This window comes from Barbus barbus (genome assembly GCF_936440315.1).
Source record: "Barbus barbus genome assembly, chromosome: 8".
Classification (NCBI taxonomy): Eukaryota; Metazoa; Chordata; class Actinopteri; order Cypriniformes; family Cyprinidae; genus Barbus; species Barbus barbus.
Window position 1 is genome coordinate 11427019 of NC_136736.1, and position 22017 is coordinate 11449035.

Sequence of the window (22017 nt, forward strand, 5' to 3'; positions counted from 1 at the left end):
TTCTTTAAATGTGATCTCCCCTCTCTAGTGTGACAGGATGGACACAGGGCCTTCAGCATGATTGCTCACACATTTCTTCCTCTGCCACACAAGACTTCCTTCTTTGTCATGTAGTTCTGCACACTCATACATTTGCTCAGAGCTCCCGCATCTTCTATCAGTTGAGTCATGAGGGATGTGAAATAACCACATGGCACAGCTTCAGTGATGTCACAGCGGGTTTTCATCCCTGAGCTACTGCAGAACAAGCCCATCAGTGAAAAGATGGAGGATCCTTTGGGTTTCCTAAGTATGTAACTTAAGCAGTGCACTAAAAAATAATCTCTACCAAGCTCCTATATATATATATATATATATATATATATATATATATATATATATACACAGTATCTCACAGAAGTGAGTACACCCCTCACATTTTTGTTAATATTTTATTATCTTTTCATGTGACAACACTGAAGAAATGACACTTTGCTACAATGTAAATTAGTGATTGTACAGCTTGTATAACAGTGTCATCTAGACACTGTCATCAGATCATCTAGATGCCTAAATGCATTGAGTTGCTGCCATGTGATTGGCTGATTAGCAATTTGTGTTACCAAGCAATTGAACAGGTGAACCTAATAAAGAGGCCGGTGAGTGTATATGTATAACGAACGGGTGGAGCTAGGGTTGGTCACCCCACTCACAACTGCTGCTTCTGTCTCTTTTCTTGGCAAAAAAATTTATTAATTTAATTTCAATTCATATGAAAGCACGATTTAATGATCATGCGTGTTATGCAGATCCATGTCACATTCAGCAGCGGCAGCTCTTAAAGTAATAGCAGCCAAATAACCAAATAACCCAGCCAGTGATGTCTCTTCATCAAAGAATAAAAGAAAAAAGATGAAATCAATAACTTTTGTAACTTTAAGAATTAATCTAGAATTTAGTGTTTGATAACTTTATTAAATTTCTGTATATTTCTTCCTTACTAAGTGGCACAGGTAAATATGACATTTATTATAATGGGTTCATGTAAAGATTGTTTTAAGTTCACTTAAATTAGAAGTTATTTTTTAAAGTCTAATAAATGTTAAGATTAATTGCTCTCAATTATAATGTAATGTTAGTATATTCAATCGCATATATTCAGTTAATTTCAGAAAATAATGTGAGATTAATTAGTTAATTGTTTTAATCGATTGACAGCACTTATGTTTATACATACATACATACACATATATATATATATATATATATATATATATAGGCTCAGAAATTGAGGAGGTAGATTAAATCCATTAGTCTACATTCCACTGTGTTGATTCCTGGGCCTGCAGCACATCCCACTTCTGTCCTGTGAATGCTAGGTGCTGTTAGGCTCCATGACACAGACTGTCTCGTGGTTTTTGTTCTTTTCCCTTTCCTCTTCCTCCTGTTGTTGTTTCTCTCACCTCTCTCACTTAGTCTCTCAGGGGTTTTATTCTCAGGTCACCTCAACTACAGTGTTGACAGCTCCAACCATCCAAACTCCCGGGGAGACTAGAACTGTGTGTTTGCGCTGGTGTGTGTGTGTTTGAGAGTGAGAAGGTTAAATTCCAGAGGAAACATTTCTGTGTCAAACACTCTTACACAACTCCTAAACAACTATTTGTTTAGGCACATATTAAATGTTGCATGTATATGTAGTTTTAAGCAAACATTATGTGGCTCTAAATAAACTAACATTCATAGGCTTAAAGAGGTTTCATTCATGTATTGAGTTTAAGTGTATTTTTTCCCCCAAGTGTACTCCAGTTAGAGAGCAGGGCAGTGTGGAATATTACCAAGCACAAATCTCCCAGGGACTTTGGAACAAAAGAGACAGAAATAGTGAAAGCTGTCTCCCTGCTTTTCAGGAAAGACAAGCATCGCAGAAATTTGTTTTGAGAGAGGAAAAGGCTCAGTAGCAGAAAACAAAAAAGACAGACTGCAGCTGAAAGCTCTCAGACCTTTTAAGTAGGTGCTCTCTACCTTTCATGCGGATTTTGTATATAAATGTAACCGTCTGTAATGCCTCTTCACCAGCCACACATGAAATACATATCTACTTTTAAATGAGCACACTTTCAGTTGGAGACATTATGGTTCTGTCTCAATGTCTGACAAATTCCATTCTTTTTTACACATTATTTTCAGACTAAAACAGGCATTTGTAATATTTCCCCTACATTTGAGTAATGTTACATAAAGGAAATTAATTGGTTTTATTCATGTCTGAAATATTAACATCACTGAATCACCCTAAATACGTATGCCAACAAAACTAACTTTTATGGATTAAATCAGGTAGAAAAAGCTTTTAAGCTAACAGTTACAGGATACCAATTTTTACAGTGTTAATTTCTACAAGAGCTTAAAATTTGAAAATGTTTAAAATGTTATAATTTCATAAATATACTTAAAGCTGCAGTCCGTAACGTTTACCTCTTTGTCGCCATCTATGTTTGAAAACCTGGAATTGCAGTTTCTTGCGGAATTATCTTTTGTGCGTGATCTGGTGTTCCAGCACGGCTCCAGTGCGGATTAATCTAATATTTTGAGGTGAATGTGTAGTTGTCAGTCACTGCACTGGTGTGGATATTTACTGTACTTCACAATCACAGATTTTAGCCTATGTCTTGGAATATATGACCCAAATCAGAATTTTCATCGTATATTGTCATCTGAACAAGTAAATAACAAGTCTGCCATGTTTGTTCTGCCCAGCTGAGGAAAAAAGCATTACAATAAATCGCACTACCAATGGTGATTAAATCTAAAGATCAGTTAGCTCATATCACATCTAACTGTGCAAAGTATTATCATTGTTATACTTTATTCTCAAATTATTAATGTTAACGTCGTATTAATGTCAGCATTGCGTGACTATGAGTATAGTATTAGTGTGTAGATTTCAATTTCTGTACAGTCTAATATCTAATTGTAATAGCATTCAAATTTCATGTTAAGAAATTATTTTAATCCAAAAAGCAAATTAATCTTCCTTCAAACTGGTTCTATTTAAAATCCAAAAACTTGTGTAATCCCACGTTGGCTATCTGTAATCAGAAGCACATTTAAAACTGAAATATAATTAAAATTTCATTCAAATGTGTTTCATAAACACATAATCCTTTCTGGATTACAATCCGCCATCAAAATGGTAAATTTAATTATTCTAGCTGCTGTGACATAAGGCTAAAAATGATCCTCCACCTGCAGGATCCTCACTTCTTCATGTTTAAAGACGTGACGTAATGTCGCAGTGCCATGCTCGAATTTCCAGCGGAAATCTACCCGTACCACTCAAATTAGAAAACATTACTAAAAGCTAACCGTTGTGAATTGGGCTAAAGTAATGTGATAGTTTTGAAAATTGGCTGGTTATGTACTTTCTCAAATATTGATTTTGGATCATTTTTAACCAAAAAAAAGTTACGGACTGCAGCTTTAACATATATACAGTTCAAAGATTTTTTATAAGAAATTAATGCTTTTTTAAACAAGGATGCCAGTAAGGACATAATGTTACAAAATACTTCAAATAAGCATTGAAATTAATTGGTTTTATTCATTTCTAAAATATTAACATCACTGAATCAGCCTAAATACTTATATGGGTTATAACGTTTATGGGTTAAATCAAGTAGAAAAAGCTTTTACAAGTGACCTTTGCCCCTTTTTACAAGATATAAAATAAATCTCGGATGTCCCCAGAGTGTGTATGTGAAGTTTTAGCTAAAAAAAAAAACCCAACAGAATTTTTTTTATAGCTTGTAAAAATAGCCACTTTTAGGGTATGAGCCAAAACGTGTGATTTTTGTGTTTGTCTCTTTAAATGCAAATGAGCTGGTGCCCCCGGCCCCCTTTTCAGAAGAGGGCGGAGCTTCAAGAGCTCATGCTCTAGCAGTCGGTGCTGGCCTTTGCACATACACATTCCACTATTAGTACAAGCCTGTTATCTTTATAGAAAATGTACTCCGTCTAAAAGTCAGTCATCTGACTGTACTGTGCATAATAAATTTGCGTATATGAATTACACAGACGGGGAGCACGGCGCGATAAAAATAATGACATAGCTGGTCTCCTGGTGCCATCGCTATTACAAGTCCCACTTGTGATTATGAGCTCGGCAAATTCAAGCGGTTGACTTCACATTGCTTTCATATGCAACATTTAACTACCACATTCCAATCCACGATAATTCTGGTGAAGGCAGCATAAGTGAAAACAGGCAGAGACAATGGTATAGCTTTAGCAATTAGCCTTGCAGAGTGCCAAGAAGCCCTTTCAGAAAGGCAATTTGGAAAACAAACGCGTGATGCTTACCTTGTCTGGACCTGACGTTCACGCACAAAGCATTCGTATTGATAAACATATAGGGGACATTACCAATTTTTTTCTGGGACATTTCCTTTGAAAATGAAATCTAACCACAGTGTCCACAGCGGCTCAGATGGAGGGAGTCTCTGGACACTCCTATGTTCATTGGTGCACCCCGACACAAGACACTTGTAATGCGCTGACATTTTATCTCCAGCAGCTACACCAAGAAAACAGTAACTGCTGCTTCTCATTCAGGGCTGTGTCTATGCTAACAGGGCAGAGGGCGTCACAAATGGGTAGGGCTTTTTCCCTAAGATGATGTGTAGAAATCTGGAATCGATTGTTCTGGGAGACTGTGTATGATTTAGTGGGATTATTAAAAAAAAAATAGTTGGTGGAATTTTTACCATTTCAGGCTGGTTGTTTTCACACATTGAGGCCACACAATGGTGTTCAAACACCTTATAAAAGTGATTTTTGCATAATAGGTCCCCTTTAAGGTAACAGTTGCAGGATACCACTTTTTACAGTGTTAATTAAAAAAAAAGCTGTTCTCTTTAACTTTCTATCATAAAATAGTCCTGAAAAAATAAAAATCTTGGTTATCACAAATATATTAAGCAGCACTGTTTTTAATATTGATAACAATAATAATAAATGTTTATTGAGTAGCAAATCAGCACATTACAATGATTTCTGAAGGATCATGTGACACTGGCTGCTGAAAATTAAGCTTTGCCTTTTGCCATCACAGAAAAATAGATTACATTTTAAAATATATTCGAACAGAAAACAGTTGTTTTAATTTGTAAACAACAATAACACAATTAAAGTTATTTTACTATATATTTTATCAAATAAATGCAGCCTTGGTGAGCATAAGAGACTCATTATGAAAAAAATAAAAATAAAAATCTTACTGAACTTTTGAACAGTCGTGTGTTTATTATTATAATTTTAGCATACAGCAAAGCATTAAAGCAAACGAAATAAAATAAAACTTGTTTGTTTTTCAAAATGTATTAGTGGTCCAAATAAAAACCACAAAATAACCAAACCTACCAGATCTTAGCCTTAGAAGCATAAATCCTCATCTATAGTTTCATATGCCTTCTGCCCACTTTTTTTCTGCTAGGCAAGTTCACATGCATCGAGGTACGTTTTCACCTGGAAAGACAGATGGGCTACTACCTGATCCAGATGTACATTCCCAGCCTGCTCATCGTCATCCTGTCCTGGGTCTCCTTCTGGATCAACATGGATGCCGCTCCTGCCCGTGTTGCCCTGGGAATCACCACAGTGCTCACAATGACAACTCAAAGCTCTGGATCCAGGACATCCTTACCTAAGGTAAGAGCACATACAGTATTAAAGCAAGACCCTTATTCACATTTGTAACAAAGATGCTGCATCACTGGTCAGTATAAGGGTATAATTTCTATTAGCACTTCTACACATCTCTTTTTCTGCCATTCATTCTCAGTTATCATTTATTAATGCAGCTCAGAGTGGAATGTGCAAAGTGCATCCATGTGTGAAAGTAGGAATGCAGTGTGCATTGCATATTAAAAACTCATAAATGCTACATTGAGTTATGTAACACAATTAAACATTCCAGAAAAAAAGGATTTTTCACCTGGCAGAGAATTATCTCTGATTCATAGCTGCGATAGGGACAATAGTCTGACGGATCCCTATGCTGTTCAATAATTAAACGACTGGGCTGTTGTTATGCAGGCTGCATGAAAAGGCAAAGGCTAACTGAGGTATATGAGAACGGATGTGTTTGTGTCTTTCTGCCGTTCAGGTGTCTTACGTGAAGGCAATTGATATCTGGATGGCCGTGTGCTTGTTATTTGTCTTTTCTGCCCTGTTGGAGTATGCTGCAGTCAACTTTGTTTCACGGCAACACAAAGAACTCTTACGATTGCGACAGAAAAGGAAGAAGTCTGGCAAGGTATGGACTGAACCCACATTTATAAAAAGATAAATTGCATCCCTGTGTTTTGTCACACACAAGTGTTGAGTGTCATGATCAAAATCATAAAAGGTAAATAAAGTTTTGAGGCAAGTGTTTATATGAGTGCTTTGGGAACACAACATGACTGCAAGCGTGACTGCTTAGGTCTATCCACCATGTTTTTCAACGCAGAGGTAAGCCGTTTTCTGTCAATGTGTGAGACTTCCGGTTCATTATCTGCTGTAGGGAAATAACTAGAAGAAGAACAAAGTGCAGTAAACGGTAAAATGGTTTGCAAAACAAACCAGTGTGTTCATAATTAGGATAATACATTAAAATAATATGGTAAGACCAGTTTGAAATATCAAGGTCGCAAATTAGGTGTTTTGTACAGCTAAAAATAGCTGGAAGCTATTCCACCACCAGAAGCCAGTCACATTAAATTTACAAATGGCCATGCCCACTCTTTCGGGAAGAACTTACATTTTAGACACAATGGGCCTCATTCATGAAACACGAGGAGAACAAATTTTTGTGAAAATCGTTCGTAAAGCTGTCCTGACATAAACTTTCAAATTCATGAAAATGTTTGTATTTTCAAAACGTTAGTTGGTACGAAAGAAATTTACACCTGCTCCCTACCCCGTGTAAATGGCGCGTAAAACATTCTTTGTTCTTTTTGGCAAACTGATGACACTATAATGCACTGCCATTATAATATTTTACAAGTTCGTTTGCTCTGTTTTTTTTTAGCTGAGAGTTGATAAACCTTTTACCTCCGGTTTAGCTTTGGGTAGAACGCAGCGCTTGTCACTGTCACTTTTTACCCAGCTGTCCAGTCAATGGAGGAGGGGCGGGACAAATACCACACCAACCAATCATCCTACTTGTACAACAACTGAACAACAATAGAGATGTTAATATTGCTGGTTACTGCATTTTATTATTCAGTAATATTCTTCAAAATGAGATACTAGTAATACGTTACTGCCATGGATACTCCACATCATAACAACCAAAGCGTCTCAGCTGGAAAACGCTGTGCCAAGCTGGCGTCGTAGAGGATAGACATGTGATTTTCCTGTCTTCTCTGAAAAGTTTCTGCATTGTTTTGCATCGATTTTTCTTAAATGGGAAGAAAGAGACGCGATTTGTCTAAAGTTATGGATGTCGAAGTCGGCGCCGAAGTTGAACTAGTCTCTGAAGTTGGCCTGAGCAATAGGTTTGATGTGCTAGCTGACCCTCCTTCATCAGCTGATGCGAATCGTGATATGAAACTTTGTTTGGCAACACCCTTTCCAGCGTCTCCTGCAAAAAGTCTGAAAGCAGGGATTTCACTGACATTTTGAACGCCATTCAAGAATTGTCTACTAAACAAGATGCCAGTTTCCAAAAACTCATCTCCATTGAGAATTCGACCGATGCTACAACGAAAGCCGTTGACAACTTGTCTTTGGCAGTGTAGAAGCTTGTTTCTGATGTTAATGAGCACTCTGAAAAGATGTGCAGAATTGCAAGAGACATTACAGAGCTCCAATCTTCAAACAAGAATGTCCGATCACGGATTGAGCAGCTTGAGTGGTACAGTCGGCATTGCTGTTTAAAGGTGCATGGGGTCCCTGAAACCAAGAATGAGAATTTGCACTCGATTGTTTTGAATATTCTTGAACATGTGGCACCTGACATCCGTGGCAAGCTCAGCGATGCATTTGACGTAATGCACCGTGTCGTGAAACGGAACCAGGATGGCAGTCATTGAAGCATCATCATAAAGCCCCGTTCACACTACAAGCGACACGATCCCATTCATTTCAACTGAGAGCTGGCGATTTCTGGCGACAAACGCAACAGCGGCCATTGGTGACCGAATGGGGCATGTCCAGTGACGCAACAAAGTTCAGAATCCTTCAACTTTATACAAATGAAGAGCGACTTTCGGGAGCGACAACCAATAGGAAAGAAGGCGGTTGTGCTCATGTGATCATTCTCCTCTCAACCGTAGATAAACATACACAATGGAAAAAAGTAGGCTCTGTATCTCATTAATTTTTGTTTGTATGTACGGACTTAATTCACATTTATATTATATTTAGTATTTTGACTCCAAAATGTTTGTATGTAGCGAAACCTAATTCGCTGTCAAGGCAACCAGTAGTGAGAACGCCCACTAGCAACCTCATAGCCAGCCCCTGGCGACATGCAGCGATAAAGTCGCTGCTAGTGTGAATGCAGATTAAGATTTCCTACTAAGGCTGCGAAGGACAACGCATACTTGAAAGAATCTCGCCTACGTATTTGCAGATGCTGCTGCGCGTGCAAAGTCATGGCCAATTGTTAAAAAGGCAAGAGAGAAGGGTAAGAAGGCATCCTTCTCGGGGCCTTTTGCATTCATTGATGGTCAGAAAATCGAGGCCTTATAAAAACTTTAACTATAAACTTTAGACTGAAGGTTTAGTGATAACTGCATTTGCGAGAATTTAAGGAATCTGATTGCTAAAATCTCTCGATTTCGTTAATGCACTTTAGTATTTTTGGTGTCATGTAGAAGACATTACTGATTGATCACCTTCTACCCTGTTCAAGGAAGTTCAAGTCAACTTCTTAGCCAAAGGACTTGTGTGTTTACCAGCCGTTCAGCTGCATTTTGTTGCACTGCATTTAGTGTTATTTGTCTGTTATGTGTTCTTTTGAGTTTTCTTCTTTTAGTTTAGCCTCTATTAATGTTTAAGAGATCATACGAAAAGGAAAGCCTTATTTTTGTATTTTAAACGTAGTAACGCAGATTTTAGTTTTGTTCAAGAAAGTCATTCATGTGAATCAGACTCCAATTTTTGGAAAATGCAATGGGGAAGTTCAATTTTTATGAGTCACGGATCTAACCGTTCTGCTGGTTTTCATTTTGACGCATAAATTTAGGGGGGACATTTTAGAATTTTTGTTGTTTGATGAGGGTAGATGGATCATTTTAGTATGTAAAACTGAAAATATGGTATTCATTTTATGTAATGTTTACAGGCACAACTTTTTTTAAAGTCGTGACGTATTGTCAAGTATGGTGACCCATACTCGAAATTGGTGCTCTGCGTTTAACCCATCCAAGTGCACACACACAGCAGTGAGTAGTGAACAAATGCACACACACACACACACACACACACACACACCGTGAACACACACCCGGAGCAGTGGGCAGCCATGCTGCGGCGCCCGGGGAGCAATTGGGGGTTCGGTGCCTTGCTCAAGGGCACCTCAGTCGTGGTATTGAGGGTGGAGAGAGCGCTGTACATTCACTCCCCCCACCTACAATTCCTGCCGGCCGGGGACTCGAACCCGCAACCTTTCGATTACGAGTCCGACTCTCTAACCATTAGGCCACGACTTCCCAGAACGCCAATGTATCTATGTTCAAAGAATTGGGAGCAAAGCTTATTAGTATACAAAGTCGCTTTATTAATGCTTATTTGATTATAGCTGGAGATTTTAATGAATCTCCAGACGGCGTACAACATAGATTTCCTTCAAGAACTACTTCTATTGCATATAATAACATTATTTTATGTTTGTGTGAAAATCTTTCAGTTTGGTCCAACAAATCTGGATCCCTTAAGGCTAGAATTGATATTTTTCTTATTTCTCATTTTTAATCATCAGTTTGCCCCATTTACTGATCATATGTTAATTTATTTGGACCTTAAACAATATAGAAAGTCAAGTAGTTCAAGAGGTTACTGGAAATTTAACAATTGTCTTTTGGAAGAAGCTCCTTTTAATGGTTATGTTACTCATCTAGCTAAAAAATATGTTTAGTAAAATTGAAGGTGACCTTTGCTCTAGTTGGGAGTTCTTCAAATTTAAAGTTAGATACTTTGCTGTTAACAGAAGTAAACTAATTAAAAGTGAAAAAAAAAAAATAATAAATAAATAAAGATTTTGAACTTATTCATAGGTTAGGTGAGTTAATGCAGAAGAATAATCCCAGTAAAGAAGATGAGGTAGAATATAGTGTCTGTCAAATGAAAATGTTAAATATGTACACAGAGATTGTTAAAGGGGCTTTCATACGTTCTAGATTGAGAAGATGGGTGAAAATGGATTGAGAAGGGTGAAAGAAACACTAATTACATTCTAGAGAAAAGAAATCGTAAAAAAAACATCTCTCTCTGCTCTAAAGATTAGTGGTGATTTATGTACAGATCCAGGAAAGATCTCAACTTTTGTATACAACTTTTACAAAGAATTGTATACTTCTCCGTTTTCTCGAGAAAAATGTGATTATTTTCTTTTGAGTGTTTGTGATAAAGTTTCAGGTATTAATGAGGATTTTAAGTTACTATGTGACTCTGACCTCTCTATTACTGAAATGGAAGAGGCACTGACCTCACTAAAAGGGAAAATCTCCAGGTACTGATGGCTTGTCTGTTGAATTTTATCTACATTTTTGGAACCTCTTAAAGCGGCCTTTATATTGTTTGTTTAAAGAATGTATTCACAAAGGAGAGATGACACCCACAATGAAGCAGGGACTAATTTCTTTGATCCCCAAATCAGATAAAAATCCACTTTTAATTGAAAACTGGGGAACAATATCATTGTTAAATGTTGATTATAAATTACTTGCTTTAATATTTGCAGCTCGTTTAAAATCTGGTCTTAATAGTATAATTGGTGAAACACAAAATGGGTTTATGAAGAATAGACACACTATAGTTCCAATATAAGACTTGTACTTGATCTCATTGACTATTCAGAGAATATTGATTCAGATGATATTTATAAACCAATTTTTTTAAAAATCTCTTAGTGTTTTTGGTTTTGGAAATACATTTTTTAACATGGTGAGAATGCTTTATAATGATATTAACTCTTCAGTTTTGGTTAGCTTGCAAACTAAACTACTAAACGTTTTAATTGTGATAGAGGAGTGCGTCAAGGTTGCCCCATTTCCCCGTTTCTTTTTCTTTTGGCTGTTGAATTGTTATCACTTCATATTTTATTTCTGGTATACCAGGTATTATATAAGGTATTTCTGTATTTGGTAAAGAATTTAAAATATTTAAAATATCTCAACTTGCTGACAATACTACCTTATTTCTTAAAGATCAAAATCAAATTCCTTTATATTATTCAATCTTCCTCTGAAGCCTCAGGCTTATATTTAAATTGATCAAAGTGTGAACTATCTTGTCTCTATGATACCCAACAAGCATCAATACATCATATACCGGTTAAAGACTGTGTCAAGTACCTGGGGATTTTCCTTACTAAAGATAGATTGACTCGTCAACATCTCAATGTTTCTCCTAAAATAAAGAAAACTAGAATAATCTTTTTTTTTTTTTTTTTTTTTTTTTTTTTTTTTTTTGGCCTGTCAGTAACACAGATAACACATGACAGTACGTATGTGTAGTTATGCTATCATCATTCACAGCCTTTTTTTTTTTTTTTTATATTATTTATTTTTTATTAATTAATTAAATTTTATATACCCTTTTATTTAACCATACTATGACCGACAAGACCAGGGGACAGAGGAAACAAGAGAGAGAAAAAAAAATAAATAAAAAAAAAAAAAAATTATAATAATAATAATAATAATAAAAAAAAAATAATAATTATAATTATAATGATAATAATAAAAATAATAATAATAATAAAAAAAAAAAAAAAAAAATTGTGGATAAAGTCAACAGAGAAGGGGGAGAGAGAGAGAGGAAAAAACAAGACAAAAAAAAAAAAAAAAAAAAACAGACAATTTGCTTCGATACCTGCTGACAAAAAGAGAAAACAACAGAAGACACAACAGAAGACACAACATCAGAGAAACTGCAGCAACAACCAACATCTGTATGAATCACAATAAATTCTAAATGTTAAATGTTATTGAGCAACACGCATAACTAATATTACAAAGTAAGTTTTGAAGCAACAGCAGATCAGAACAATGTGTGTCTGTGAGCACCCGTTTTTACACCAATGTGAATGCTTGAGTGTACACCTGTGTGTGTGAGCGCGCTTGTGTTCATAAGGTTCCTCCATGTAAATGTTTAATAGTGTGTGTGTGGGGAACAACAGCCCCATCCCGCAAGGCATGAAGCAGGCATGGAAGAGACCCAGGCCCCAAACATCCGGAGGCCCCCCAGGTCACGGGGCCCCCCAGGGGAACCACCGCAGGGACAACTGCGGCCCCCACCCAGAAAAGGGCAGAGGAGAGCCCGAAGGTGGGACATCCGACAGCCACAGTGTAGACACCCCAGGGTGCCGTGGCGGCAAGCCCGCAGGCTCCGCCGGCAGCCGACCACACCAGGGCAGACCGAGCCCTGGGCCCGGAGATCCAAGGGCCCCCCACCCCCCAACCGGGGCCCAGCAAGGCCAGTAGGGCCAGGCCCCGCCAAGCGACCGCCGAGAGTGGGCCAGCGCTCACCCGAGCATCCTACCCCGGCGCGAGAAACCACCAATGCACCGGCGGCATCCTCCACCGGCAGGGCATGGTGGTGGGGTGGGGGTCGACTGAGATGATGAGTGAGGTGGAGTCTAAGGCCCGACCTGACACATAGACGTAGACGAACAAGCACACATATACACAAGCATACGTTCCCACCCTCAAGCACGCAACGAATATTCTCACCCTCGCCCCACATGTAGACACACAAAAATGGACATGGTACCCACACTCACACTCCCTATATGCACTCTATACTCCTAGATCCAGGCACCACCACCCCCAGAGGGGTAATCAGCGCCCGATCCCGGAGCTGAACCCCCTTCGCTCTGGCGTGGGGACAGGAAGACCACCCCGGTCCCCGCAGCAGCAGATAAGACCACCAGCCCAGACCCCGACCGGGCGGCCAGCTCATCCTCGCAGCCCCCGGCCCCGGACAGAGAACAGAGAACAGGGGTGTGAGATAAAAAAAAAAGAAAAAAAAAAAAGAGACCCCATGCTTCACCTCACCCGCTCAAATGTAGTGTTGGTGTGTGTTGTTCTAAGGTGCTTTAAAACAGGGGTGCTTTAAAACAGGGGAGGGGCACCCTCCACAAGCTTGTGTCAGCTCGTCCCCTCCCTAGAGCCCTCAATGTCTATGTGCAACTTAAAATTGAGAAGTGGGCACTGGCACCAGAGGGAAGGCTGAATGAACAGACCGCCCTCCGGATGCCATTCAGTGTGCCCACCCCCAAGGCCCTATATGTATGTGTCATGTGACAGTAAGTAATGAGAATGTCTAAGCTGTAATGTGTGATTGAGATGCAGGTGGCCACGAGGAGACAGAGGAGTACCACCTCCCCCGCATCCCAGCGACACACCCGCACCTCAAAACCCTACCTATGTGTTGGTGTGATGGGGCGGGAGAAGTGAAGCCTTAGGGATGGGGAGGAAAGCATCAGAGGGGGCAAAATACCCCCCCCTTCGGAGCCAGCTCCCCCGCTGACCCCCATAGGCACCCCCGTTACCCCAAATCTGCCCAGGGCGGGGGGCCCAGGCCCATCCAGACCAGGGCCCATGGCAGCCCGGGGCAGCCCACCAGACCCCACAGCAGAGGAAAAACTACCCCACCCCATCACTCATTCAACTCCCAGACTACATAAGACAATAAGACACCCAGGTTAGGCCCGTTTTCCCTGCCTCTATTGGATCCCCCCCGCGGAGGCACCGATGCATCGAAGACCCCCACACCAGGGCCGGGCCCAAGCGCATGCACCAACCCATGCTCCCGGCGGCACACCAACCAGGACCCAAGCCCCCCAGGCCCAGCCGTAACCCCAACCGGGAGGCAGAGCGCCCCCAGAACCCCAAGCCCCCCCCGGACCAACCCCGGAATAGTGCAGCCGCCAGGCCGGCAACCTACGTCCGCCGGCACAGGCATCCCCAGTAGCGCCGCATGCAGCCGCCAGAAAAACAGCACCCAAGAGTCACCAATACCCCATCCAGGCCAAGATCGCAGCCCCAGCGCCGAACCACCCAAGAAACCCACCCCCAGGGAACTCCCAGATGCCCCAAGCCCATATGGCCACCCCAACCGCAAAAACCACAGCCGGACAGAATCAGGACCCCCACTCACACTAGGTGATGGAGCTGATCAAAGGAGTCCAGAGAGATTGATCTAATGTGGCAGCAGAAGCTGTGTCAAGACTAATATAATCCCACAAATGATTTCTATATTGGTTGATATTAAGATTATTTTTATTTTTCCAGTTCATGAGGACAGTCTTCTTAGCAATGCATAGGGCAGTGAAAGCCATGTGGATTGTGTTACCTTCTGTAGTGACACCATCTAGGTCGCCCAACAAGCAGACTGAAGGAGAGGCTGGAATAGAGCATTTAAGACACTTTGATAAATCTTCACAAATCCTGTACCAGTACCTCTGAACAGGTGGACAGAACCATAGAGCGTGGATGTAATTGTCAGGTGTATTGCCTTGACAGTGTGAGCAGTTGTTAGAAGCTGTAAGACCCATCCTGAACATCCGATGACCTGTGTAGTGCACTCTATGCAGGATTTTGTATTGTATTAATTGTAAACCAGGATTTCTAATCAGTTCAAAGGTTTTTAAACATATCTGAGACCAGAAATTATGGTCCCAGTTTACTGCTAGATCTGCCTCCCATTTTGCAATAGGAAGTGATACTGATTCATCTATTTTGGAAAGTGTCCTGTATATTTTAGACATTAATTTGGGGGTTTTGAGATTAAGAAAATCTGCCACACTTGGTGGTATTTGTAATTTGATATGATTAGATTTAAATTTCCCTTTTACAATAGATTTAATTTGTTGATATTCTAAAAATCTGTTTTTGTTAATCCCATATTGTTTAACTAATTTGTCAAAGGGAATAAAGTCTGTCCCTTCTAATATATGTTCCAGGTATTTAATACCTTTACAACTCCAATCTGTGAGGTTCATCATATTATTGTTTAGTAATATGTCAGGATTGTTCCAGATGGGGGTACGTTTGCATGGGATTAGTGAAGACTCAGTCATTTTTAGAAACTCCCACCATGCTGTCAGAGAAGAGCTGATACTGATGCTTTTGAAGCATACGTGTCGTTTGATGATCAAGCTAATGAATGGCAGATCCGAAATCTCTATATTATTGCATAATGCCTGTTCTACATCTAGCCAAGGCTCATCTAAGAGGGTGTGTTTTAACCACCCTGAAATGTGTTGAAGCCTGTTGGCTAAGAAATAGTGGTGAAAGTTAGGTAGATCTAGTCCTCCTTTATCCTTGGTCTTTTGTAGCGTTTTTAAGCTAATACGCGGGGGTTTACCTTTCCAAAGGAATTTAGAGATGGAGGAGAAAACTAGAATAATCTTTAATTCTTGGCTTCAACTAGATCTATCCATCTATGGCAGAGTTCTTATAAAGTAGAGGGACTGTCCCATTGGGTTTACCCTGCTTTATCTTTATTTGTTAGTGACAAAATCACTGATGATATAAATAAAATGTTACTGAATTTTATTTGGAAGAATAAATCCCATAAAATGAATAAATCTGTTTTGTCTAACAGGCGTTCTGAGGGTGGATTGGAAGTTTTGGATTTCAAAGAATTAGTTAGTTAATTTAGAATTAATGTCTCTGCAGTAATAATTCAATTTGGTACTATATCCCCAATGCTATATTTCGTCGATCAGGTGGCCTAGATTTTCTTTTAAAATACAATTTCACCCCTTCTAAATTGTCGATTTCTCTCTCTAATTTTCACCAGCAAGCTTTACAAAGAAATTCTTTGGAATAATTCAAGTATTTTAATCCGTGGAAAGTCTCTTTTTATTGACAAGTGGTATGACAGAGGTATTGTCTTTGTTTTGGATTTATTTAAAGATGATGGTACTATACTGGAGTATGAAGAATTTATGACTTTGTATAGTTTTCCTCTGCCAGCTAGAAATTTCAGTTCTGTCATCAAAGGTTTGTCTCCATGTTATGTGCACTTATTTAAAACATACTTATGCTTTAATGAGAGGAAAACAATTATGCTCAAACTTTTATTGGATAGAGTTTGTTTTCTTGATAAAAAAATATATATAGTAGATATATAAAGTGAATGTTACATTATTCAGTATATGCATCTCCTAGATGTAAGTTTTTCTGGACCAAGTTTTTGACAGCATTCATTGGAAGAGAGCATGGTTACTCCCTAAACAATTCTGCATCTCTAATAAAACCAGAGAGGTAGATTTTAAGATTTTGCATAATGTTTATCCAACGAACTTCCAAATTGCTTTTTTTTTATCTTTCTAACATATGTGTATTCTGCAAAGTTGAGGAAGAAACTTTACTCCATTTATTATATTATTCCAATCAGGTTCAATCTCTTTGGGAGAACTTAAGTTGTTATTTATCTTCTGTTATAAAATGTGATTTAAGAGATATAACAATAATCAAAATCTCTGTAAGAAAGACATCAAATCTAGGTAACGTATTGAGAAATTTGGTTTTATGAATAAAAAATGTACAATTCAAAACAAAAATTAACAAGATCTAAGATAGCATGGTCACTGCCAGAAAAATACAAAAATATATCTTTCAGTGAAAATTTTAAACACATTGATAATAAGAATAACAAGTTTATTAAGGCTTATGACGATAATGTTTTTTACTGATTGATTGTCGTTGGGTTTTTTTTTTATTGTTTGTTTGTTTTTTTCCCTTTGTTATAGTATGTCAATGCAGTGCTGTTACGTGTTGTTTTCTTTTTGTCTTGCAATAAAAAAAAATTTTTAAAAAGTAAAAGGCTGTGCCACCAAAGTGTTCTCAAGCGCCGCCAGCTAGCCGTTTTCAGAAGAGCATGCACCTGACATTTTTTAAGTGGCTAAAAAACGCTTTGGTGGACACACATTATTAAATATTTATTGTTAGCCATATGGCCTATTAGTCTTTTCTGCATTTATGCAATATACTGGAACCAAACCTGAGAAAGTAGACCAGAATATTCCACTGTGTTCCTGGACAAGCAATTTGCGTAGCTGTAATTCATAGGCTGAGTTAATGCTAATGGTGTATGAGGTGCACTAGTTCCCCATTTACAAATTATTGTGATTCATTAACATACGCATGTTTATCAAATCGGACGTTTACAAAGCGTTTGTGAATCCAGAGGACAGTTTTCGGGAAGGTACGTTTTATGAGCAAATTACTCAGAATTTACTCCTAACGAATGTTTCATGAATGAGGCCCAATGTTGTCATTTACTTTCTTTGTTTTTGCTCTGAAAAATAAAATAATTCCATTTAACGCCACAGTAGGACTGTTGCAACACCAAGTAAAACACTGTTTTGAACTAATCGATTGAATGACTGATTCAAAGACTCACTCAGTCGCTTGTTTTGTTCCTGAATGTATCACCGTTTTTGAACGAACCGATTGAAGGAATTTTTCAATGATAAGACAGCCACTTGTCGCCTCCTACTGGAGCAAAGATGTAAACTACAGAAAGAGTCACTGATAAATCCCAAGGAGTCAACAAATTAATATAGACTAATATAGATTGTTTGGAACACGCCGACAAAGACCTGTTTGGAATCACATAGGGTTTAAAGATTCAAATTTCTTTAAAATTTCAGATTTTTTTGAATAGTTAATATGTTAATAATTCAACAATTAAAATAAAATATTAACAAATAAATATGTTTATCACATTAACATATTTATTTACATTAAATATTATACAATCTAAAAAGGACCACAACAATAGTCTATCGTCTCAAAACATTGCGATAAGGTAAAAGTAAAACATTTTATATAAATAATATAATATAAAGAATAAAAATAAAGCAAATGAGATATTATAGCACTTTTAAAAGAGAAAAGTTACACAATTTTAATTGGTCACTTCTGAAAAGACAACCCAATAGCATTCACAGCACTAAAACAAAAAGTGAATTAGAAAATCCTAAGGGAAGAAGTTTGCCCCGTATGAGGGGAAACGGTCACTGCAATTGGACTTGACAGTAAGTGAAGCAGATGATTGGGAGACTGACATACCCTGTGTCCCAGTGTGCATACTATCCACCCTATCTGCCCTAAATAGTAATTTACTACCATCACATAGAATTTAGGATGGATAGTATGCACATTGGGACGCAGGCAGAGTTTCTGCACCTTTTCGACTCTGCTCAGATAAATTCCAAACACACAGCCAAATACAGTTTAACTGATTGAATGTGCATGTTTTGGCAGGCATGTTGAGTTGATGTGATGCTAGGAGCAAATGTTCAGTTTGAAAAAAATGTAAGGTTGGAAATTAACACCTGTTTATCAGTTATGTTGTTATATGGTTATTAATATGTTATTGATTATATAAAAGTCAAATGAAGTCATTTGCATCTATCAGTTGAAATAATCAACTAGAGTCGCATTTATTTACACTGGAATCACACAAACCACTACACTGTTAGTCCTACACATATACAACAATGCCTCCTAGAGGACAGAAGTGGGCAGTGCATCCTTATGGCATCCCTAGCTACTAACCAAACATATTTCAAACATTATTTCAAGGCAGAAGCCTGTTAAACAGTACAAAGGTCAGACTGAGATTTAGGTCTGTTTATATACTTGAGCTTGCATGTGGCCAGGGATGTTATTTCCCTTGGCACTGTGGAGCTGGAATATTATTGACTTCATGATATGAAGCTTAGCCAATTAAATATGCTGACCGTTTTCAGAGAGAAAATGTGTAAAGTGCATTAAGTTAAGAGGACATTGTAAAATGCATCGGCAAGCAGTTCAGGCACAACCGCAATATTGGTTGCTGCATTCTGAGATGAAAACACTTGATTTCAAAATAATACACATTTGTTTTTATGCATTTTCATTTGTTACACGCCCATACTATTATTTTTTGAATGCCACTGATTGATTATATATTTGCTTTGCATGATATTCTGCATGTGGAGAGCCATTATATTTTATTAGTTTGCATGCTTTGTGTTTCCTTCTCTCTTTGATCCCCCTGCTGTGCTGAAAGCCTTTCAATCAAACATTTGATGAGGAGCTAACCGAGTCATTGAATTGTATCGATGGCCTACACAGTGCCGAGCCAGTTTACGGATCAATGGGCCAACTCGACGAATCCAATGACAGGGTAAAGAGAGAGCACAGCACTTCATCTCTGTCCATGCCTTTGACCGATGAGTTCATTATACAGTCACTCAACTTCCCTATCATGTGTCCATGTTCATTCAGGTCCAGCCCTCATGAAACAGTATGCCACATTATTTTACCATTCAGATAATCATAATGTCAAGATCAAAACACTGTATTTTATGAATCATATGATTATGGGTTCATATGATACAAGTGTTATGATTGTTTGCATTTTTAGAACTTTGTGGCGGGGGGGTCAAATGAGACACAAGTCCAAGTTTTTACTAGTAAGCCAGTCCAACTACGCCACCCTAGGAGTTAACCCCAGGGAAAATACTCAAACCACTCAAAAATTGAGTAAAGCACACATAGAATTAGAATTCCCTCATAGAATTAGGCAAGAGACATGAGTAACGTATAAAAATACAAATGTTTATTAATAGAGATGGTTTCAAATGTTGGACACTAAAACCAACAAGAGACACCAGACACCCCACTTCAAACAAAAACAAATTACAAAAGGAAAAAGATAATACAAACCAACTTGGTATGTAGCAGTTATGTGTATATGTAAAACAAAAACTGAATAATACCGGCAGGGCTGAGGCTCCCAATGCCGGGAATCAATGTAGAGTTCAGTTTTGCAAGGGCACACGTCCACGCGCACACACACCCGTGCAGTCTGATCACACTATCAAACACTCAAAGTGTACACCGCACACAATAAAAAACCACCACCACAAGGAGGAAGATCAATCCACCTGTGGGACCCCAGCTCCTGCAATAAATCAAATAGCAAGGAGAGGAAACAATGTAACCTTAGAAGGATCAAACATTTGGTCACCTGAGATTACTACAAAACAACTTTAACTCAGGTAATCACACACAAGTCGAGTTGCATTAATAGATGATTGATCACATGCATCAAGAACTATAACCACTTAATTGGTTTTACAGGAATAGAGAATCAAATCAATTCAACCAAGCCAAACAAACTTTACTTCCACAGAATTAAAAGTAAAAGAAAAACAAAAGATTAAATGGTTTGAATCAAAAGATAAAAGGAGACAAAGGCCAGTTTTATCTCTTATACAAACGAAAAGCGCTAATCAGGCCTCCCAAACAAGCCAGAGATGTGAAGCAGGGCACTAAAACGGTACGATAAGAATCAGACAAGCAGTCCCCTTTAATTAATGGCGATGATCGCGTCTGCGCGGCTGTTTAAACAGCAGCAAACAATCACGGCACAGAACGAGAGGGAGAATCTTCTACAGCCACCGTCAACAGGCAAAACAAAGGGGGAAAACAGACGTGATGCATCCCAGGTAACAGCCAATCGGCCTTTAAATAGAAGAGACTACTCGCTGATAGAAGAGAAACACTGCTGTCAATCACCTAATCCCATTACATTCACAGTAAACTTCAATTTTTAACATTAATTATAGTGAAATAACTTTTATGGAAGTTAATGTCTACTTACCATCTGCTAATTAATTTAGGTGTATAAATTTAACACACATGGGGGGAAGTGCTATGCAGCAAATCAAAATATGATGCAAAAATATAGAAATATGGTAGCACTTTAGTAGGCCTATATAGGGACCAATTCTCACTATTAACTAGTTTCTTATTTGCATGCTTATTATTAACATACTGGCTGTTTATTAGTATTTATAAAGCACATATTTGGCATGACCATAACCTACATCCCTAATTCTACCCAATACCTAAATTTAACAACTATCTTACTAACTATTAATAAGCAAATTAGGAGTTTATTGGGTCAAAAGTTGTAGTTAATGGTTTGTTAATAATGAGAATTGGACCTTAAAATAAAGTGTGACCAGAAAGATTTCTGAAAGATCATATAACACTGAAGAGTGGAATAATGGCTGAAGAAAAAAAAAAAAAAAAACATTTTACAATATATTCAAATAGAAAGTAGTTATTTGATTTTACTCATTACTATTTTTACTGTGTTTTTGATCAAATAAATTTAGCCATAGTGAGCGTAAGAGACTTCTTTCAGAAATAAAAAAAAGCTTATCAAACCCAAACTTTTAAATTATAATGTATATTGTATCAGTTTATTGGACAGTTGGGGCTGAATTTAGTACCAGAGAATGCACATAGCATAAAATCAATACACAAATGAATTTAAATGTACAGTATCTTTGACGGGTGATATTTCTACTAAAGATGCTTTACATGTCTTGATGATGATGCATATGATCTTGTTGAATTCAATTAATCTCAGTCGCATGTTTACTCAATTGTTCTGTTCCTGTGTATGTTTAATTAGTGGAACTAAGCTTGTGTTTTATGGATTTCATTTCAAGTTCTACCAAAATAATTTTTACCAAAATAATCCTTTTTCCACCAAAGTAATTCATATTTATTTGTCTGAAATCATTGTGCACAGAAGAGAATGTAAATTCTGTTTGCAAAGCAAAAAAAATTATAATAAATTTTATATATAAAAAAAAAAAAAAAATATATATATATATATATATATATATATATATATATATATATATATATATAGTTTTTTTTTTTTTTTCCATTTTAATTTTCTCAGCTCTTTGACTGAGGTTTAACATTTGCAGGCTAGCAAGGCAGTAGTTTGGCAGAAACTCCC

At 37.9% G+C, this 22017-nt stretch overlaps 1 protein-coding gene across 1 annotated transcript in view; it reads left to right on the forward strand.

Moving 5' to 3' along the window:
* The window catches only part of LOC306873535 (glycine receptor subunit alpha-3-like), a 69318-nt gene that overhangs the window by 45063 nt on the left and 2238 nt on the right, over positions 1 to 22017 (forward strand). Inside the window, exons 7-8 of the mRNA XM_079422887.1 lie at positions 5471 to 5685; positions 6143 to 6292. Coding sequence (XP_079279013.1) covers positions 5471 to 5685; positions 6143 to 6292 — 365 coding nt within the window. The remainder of the gene's footprint in view (positions 1 to 5470; positions 5686 to 6142; positions 6293 to 22017) is intronic.